We start from the raw sequence: 6,360 nt of genomic DNA, 5'->3' as shown, positions 1-6,360 counted from the left end.
GGGCACAAGGCGAAGGGGATGTTTCTTTCGGGCAACCAGGGAACCCTCCTCTTCCATGTTCAAAGATTGATTATCACCAACTTTCCAATCAAACCAATAAAGAAGGTTTGCTATCACCATCTCTAGAGTTGCARGAGCTCTGTTGATTGCAGGGCAGGATCTTCGYCCCCCTCCAAATGGGATCATCTCAAAGTTTTCCCCTCCATATTCGACCTCAACATTCTCAAACCTCTCTGGATAGAACTCACCAGCATTCTCCCCCCACGTCCTTGGATCTCTTCCCATCCCCCACCCATTGATTAAAACAGTCGTCTTGGGAAGCACGTCATAGCCCCCAATTTGACAGTGGCTTATGCTTTCATGTGGGACCAACAATGGGGCAGGCGGGTGCAATCTTAGTGTCTCTTTCACCACCATTTTCAAGTATCTCATTTTTGTGATATCCAGTTCCTTCACTTTCTGTATTCTTCCTGTACWGTTTCGGATTTCGTTTTGCAACTTTTGCATCACTCTACCACTTGCAGCGATCTCGGACATTGCCCACACCAATGTCACCACAGTTGTATCGATTCCCCCGGTCAATACGTCCTGAAATTATGTTTATTTACATTAATCACATGATATAATTCCTTTAATTTTTCAAGCTAAAACAATATTAAAATGAACTGTTAATTTACCATCACAAGGGCCTTCATGTCTTGTTTAGTCAACTGATACTCGGAAGCATTTGCTTCCGAAGATAACTCCAGTATCGTATGGACAAAATCCTTGTCATCGTCACTTATTTCTGCTATTGCATGATTCTCATGTTCATCGATKATCGCCTCGATGTAGGCATTCAAATTGCTAAAGCAATTTTCAAGCCTACCATTGAATCCGCTAAATTGGTCAATGATTTTGCCTAACCATGGAAAACTATCCCCAAGTGATCCATTAAATGTATACATGGTTTCTTCAAGCATCASTTCCAGTGACGGACCCTTAAGTGGTTGTTCTTTATAGTCGTTACCAAATGCCATCTTACAGATCACACCTTTTACAACTTCAAAMAGAACCTTGCTGAGGTTTACCTCAGTGTTTGATGACAGAGAATGAAGCATGGTCTCAATCTCTGTCACCAGAACATGGTTAAACAATTTAGCTCTTTTGGAACCCAAGAACTCGGATGCCAAAATCTTGCGCATCTCCTTCCAGTGATTGCTATATGGGGAGAAAGCKATGTCCAAACAGTTGTAGGTTAGTCGCTTGGTGGCTTGGAAGACTGTACGGGAACAACATATGTGATCTTGAGTTTTGAGGACTTGTTTGGCCATGGCAGTAGAAGAGATGACAAGAAATGGTTTAGAACCAATATAGAACAACATAACTGGTCCGTATTCATGGGAAAGTTGCCAGAGGGCTTGATGACGAGATTTACCTAGTAGGTGGTGCAAGTTCCCGATTATGGGAAGTTTTGGAGGGTTTGGGGGAAGCTTATAGGGGGCAGACACGAATGAGCTTTTGGATTTTAGAGTATATAATAATAGAAAGATGGAGAGAACCAGTAGTGTTGCAAGAAGCCATGAAGAAGGGAAGACAGTGGAGATCTCCATGTAGCTGCTTAATTTTGTGGTTATTTCCTTATCCATTTATAGTGGAGGCTTGGATATATATTTGGATAACACCAATACGAATTATTCATATTATTCATAACATGAATATATTAATTAGTTAGCGACTATTTGACAATTGTTAAATGGTTTGGTGCATAATGATTAAGTGGTCAGAATGATTAAGAGACTCTTATGATATAGTGCAAAATGAAATATAATTGTTTGATAACTGTGTACAATGAAATTAAGGCTCTTAATGGTTAAGGGAGATCCATGATACAAAATCATTCATAGGGTTTTGGAACCATTAAGAGATATACTTTTTTTCTTGCCAAACAAAATTCACCTCTTAACCATTCAGAGGTTGTCTTTTAATTAAACTATTAAGAGATAAACAAACAATCCCTAAGGTGTCTTTCCTACATGAAACTTTTGACTATAATATATTAATTGTATATAGAGGGAGATTCATACGAGAATGTTAGTTAAATAAGAGAATAATTCTAAGTTAAATATTTATTTAAATCATGTCTTCAATAAAATTTTCTTAAAAATCGTTCAAAAAAACATGTGTTATTTATTGCATATGAATTATATATGAAATTCATTTATTTCTATGATTTAATTAAGATATTTATTTATTTATTTTATTTTTTTTCCAATTTTCATTATTTTAGCATCATTAGTTTTTTTATAAAATTTAAAATAAATATGATTTAGTTTTTCATTTAATTTTTTTATTTTTAATTGAACAAAATATTTAAGTTTCTTTTTAGAATTTTAGTCAAAAATAACATATGATATCCACAATTAATCGATGCTTTTTTTTTTCAAAACCTAAATTAATTTTTAGGGACAAGCACCCAAGGGAATCCATGTATATTGCAAACTATTAAATGGAAGACTTTTGATTACGGACTTTTCGTTGAGAAATCTGTAAGTGATTTGTCACAAAATTGTCAAAACAGTTGATGGGTAAATTCTTGGTGAGTAATTCAAATCAGTGACAGATTACTCAGGTATTCTTTGGGTGATCCGTTGGTATTTTCTCGAAAAACATCGGATTTTATCATACTATTGGTATTTTCTAGATGATCCGGAGGTAATTACCGACACAAATTTGGTTTTTGTGGATGAAATTCATTTGTTTTGTAACGTTACATTTATCGAGGTTATTATCAGAGTGTCAGATCATGCAATCACCATAACTTGATGGCCCTACGTTTCTTATGACATTTCTTTGATACCAATCATTCATTCAAGAAAAGTCAAACGAAACGTGGAAGGAAATAGTTTCAAAATACATCGTTAATTAATTAAACTAAACCTTATTTAATTTTGAACTCTAGAAAAAGGAAAGCATTATTGTTGTTGGCCACTGTACTTTATGGGCACAAGGCAAAGCGGTGTTTTCCTACGAATAAGTTGGAATCCTTCCTCTTCCATGTCCAAATCTCCCTTCTTTACTGTTTCCCAATCGAACAAGTAAAGAAGGTTTGCAATCGTAAACTCTACGGTCGAAACAGCCGAATTATACCCTGGACATGCTCTTCGCCCCCCTCCAAACGACACCATCTCGAAATGCTTCCCTCCGAAATCGACCTGAATTTCTTCAAACCGCTCTGGATGAAACTCCGTTGGGCTCTCTTTCCAGATTCTTGGGTCCCTTCTGATCGCCCAAGAATTGATCATCACTTTCATCCCAGGGAACACATCGTATCCACCGATCTGACACTGGTTTACGCATTCCCGTGTGATAAAAATGGAGGAGGCGGGTGCAATCGTAGCGTCTCCTTCACTACCATCTTCAAGTATCTCATCTTCGTAATATCTTATTCATCCACTCTCGATTTTCGTCCAACACAGCTTCGAATTTTGTTTTGCAGCTTTTGCATAATTCGGGGATTTTTAATGATCTCGGACATTGCCCACACCATGGTTATAACACTTGTGTTGATTGCTCCATTAAGCACATTCTGTGATGTTTATATATTCTCAAAGTCATTACTAAAGCAAATCAAATATGTCTAAAATTTCTAATATACATTCAAACGATTGTGCTTCATACGCGGCCGTTCCTGACATTTTATAGTCCCTGAGCGAACGTAAAAATATGACCCACCGCAAGAAACAAGGCTTTTAGCAACGACTTTTGTTATCGCTAAAAAGTTCGTTTATCATTAAAAAAAGTATATAACAACATGTCGTCGCTATAACTTGTGGTGGAAATATGTCATCGTTAAAAGGCGCATCGTCAAATTTCACTTTTTTTGTAGTGACCCTCGGTAAGTACGAATAAATCTTTTTCATTAGTATAAAATTGAGTACAATAAATGCTAATAATTTTCTAAGAAAAAAAATCTTATTTATCTTTATCATAGATATATAAGAGAGTACTTAAATTTACATACATTTTATTAGATAATTTAAAACCAAGAGTATAGAAATTATGGTTGATAATTTCTTATAAAAAGTAAGATTTTTTCTTTTATCAATATTTAATTTAGATCACTGCGTGTCATACTTTAAATCACATGTGATTAAATAAAGAATTAAAAAAAAAACAATTAATTGTGAATGACATATGATTTTCTATGAAAACTGTAATTTTTTTTAAATGCCGCCTTAAATGAAAAATAAATTATCCAAATGAAAATTAAATATGCTTATTTTAAATGCGCTAAATATAAAATAAATTTTTAAATAAAAAATTAAATCACCTTGAATAACCTTTGCATAAATAAATTACTTGTATGCCCTTTTTATTTATTTTTGAAATTATTTATTTAAAATATTATATAATGAATTTTGTGGTTCATATTCATTTCTTATTTTCTTATTTGGTTATTATTCTTGTATAAACCTGACTCTATATAAATGGAGGTTAATTCGAGAATGGTAGCTAAATAAGAAAAATAAGAGAATAATTTTGAGCTAATTTTTTTTTTCTTGAATCATGCCTTAAATAATATTACTTAAAATTGCTAGATAGGGCATATGTGACATTTTTGAAAATTCATTTATTTCTATAAAAGTTATTTAATGCATTTAATAAATGTATTTATTTATGATTTTTTTACAATTTTCGTAATTTTAACATGATTAATTTTTCATATATATTTAATTTTTAATTTTTATGAAATTTAAAAATAAACATGATTTACTTTTTCATTTAAACTATTTATTTTTTAATGAACTAATTTATTTTAGTTTTTTTACAATTTTTATTAAAATATCACATATGATATTCACAATTAATCTACATTTTTGCAAAAAAAATCGATAATTTTTATCAAAATATCATATATGATTTTGATAATATTAAATTGAAGTGGAGAACTGTAAGCTCTCTACAATATTACATATGATATTTGCTAATTATGAATCACGTTTTGAATTACATATGATCTTCTACACATTGAATGTGTTCTGCAACACCTCATATGTGAGTCCTTTTTCATTATTTTTCTTTTTTAATATGTAATTTGAATCATTCGTTTCACGTTTACATCACATGTGATTAGGCAAAAAATTTGAAAAAAAAATCAGATAAATGTGGATCATATGTGATTTTCATGAAAATTGTAATTTTTCTAAATATTGCCTTGAATAAAATAAATTATTTAAATAAAAATTAAATACGTTTATTTTAAATGCATTGAATAGAAAATAAATTTTGTAAATAAAAAATAAATCACATTAAAATCATAAATATGGTTAGTTGGTTACTATTTTCGTATGAATCCAACTCTATATAGAGAAAGATAATACAATCATTAAAAAAATGTTTATCTTGTATTTGATCATGCTTAACAATCATTTATAAAACATTAAGTACTGTTTAATATTGCATATTAATTAAAGTTCTAAATTACAAGTAAATGGTGCATGATTGCAACTTTTTGAAACTGAATGCCTGAATTCATATTGCTAATCGATAAGCATGATTAAATACAAGATAAACATATCTTTTAAAAGCTCACATCCGTATTTTGCTTATAATCTCACAACTGAGAGAGAGTAGAGAGAGAGAGAAAGAGTGGGACCACCTCCATTTTGCAGTGAAAGTATCATTAACCATCATTGATCTTGCTTCTTGTTTTCAGCTTTTCTTGAAATTTTCAGAGGTCTGCAGCCCGACACCTGAGAATAAACCTTTGTCTACAATGTTCTTATATGTATATTTCGAATGGAAATTTTTGAACAAGAAACAGAGAAGGGTTTTTTTAAAGAGGTGCAGTGGGGGGTTAACTTGGTCCGTGGGCCTGTGATTATTTGGTTCATCTTTTAACCGTATATTCATTCATTGCTACTTAATTTGCTTTTATTGTTCAAACTCTTGACCTTCTTCACTACCATGTTTACATTTCAATTTTGACCCTTCCATTTCATCTCCATCAATACATATTTCTTATGTTTTATATCCATTTTAACTATTTAAATTTGATTAGTTTTTTTTTGACCGGCAAAGAAATGCGAAGTATCATAAAAAGACTAGCAAGACGCTAGCAAGAAGATAGTACAGCCAAAAAACAAGACATGGGGGAGTTACACCACACTATCCAACTATTCACCAAAAAACCTTTCGGCACCCTATTTTTAAACCAGAAAAAAGAATACGCATGAAGCTGGCCTGCGAGAAAAGAAACCGAATTCAGAGAGGGAGCTAGGAAAATTTTACGGTTGCGCAAGTTCCAGATAATCCAGAAGAACCCGTACACCATTCCGATGAACGCCTTTTTACACATGGAAGTCCCAGCCACCTCCG

The 6,360-nt window shown here is 32.4% G+C and overlaps 1 protein-coding gene across 1 annotated transcript in view; it reads right to left on the bottom strand.

The window, feature by feature from the left end:
* The window catches only part of LOC112528984 (cytochrome P450 71B34-like), a 3,664-nt gene extending 2,072 nt beyond the window's left edge, over positions 1-1,592 (bottom strand). Inside the window, exons 1-2 of the mRNA XM_025140069.1 lie at positions 678-1,592; positions 7-588 (exon numbers count right to left, since the gene is read on the bottom strand). Of these exons, the coding sequence (XP_024995837.1) occupies positions 7-588; positions 678-1,592 (1,497 nt within the window). The remainder of the gene's footprint in view (positions 1-6; positions 589-677) is intronic.
* Positions 1,593-6,360: the final 4,768 nt, after the last annotated feature.

This window comes from Cynara cardunculus, assembly GCF_001531365.2.
Source record: "Cynara cardunculus var. scolymus isolate 2C chromosome LG 1, CcrdV1, whole genome shotgun sequence".
Taxonomy (NCBI): domain Eukaryota; kingdom Viridiplantae; phylum Streptophyta; class Magnoliopsida; order Asterales; family Asteraceae; genus Cynara; species Cynara cardunculus.
Note: the sequence above shows the minus strand (reverse complement) of the source record. Positions and strands in the feature narration are given on the sequence as shown.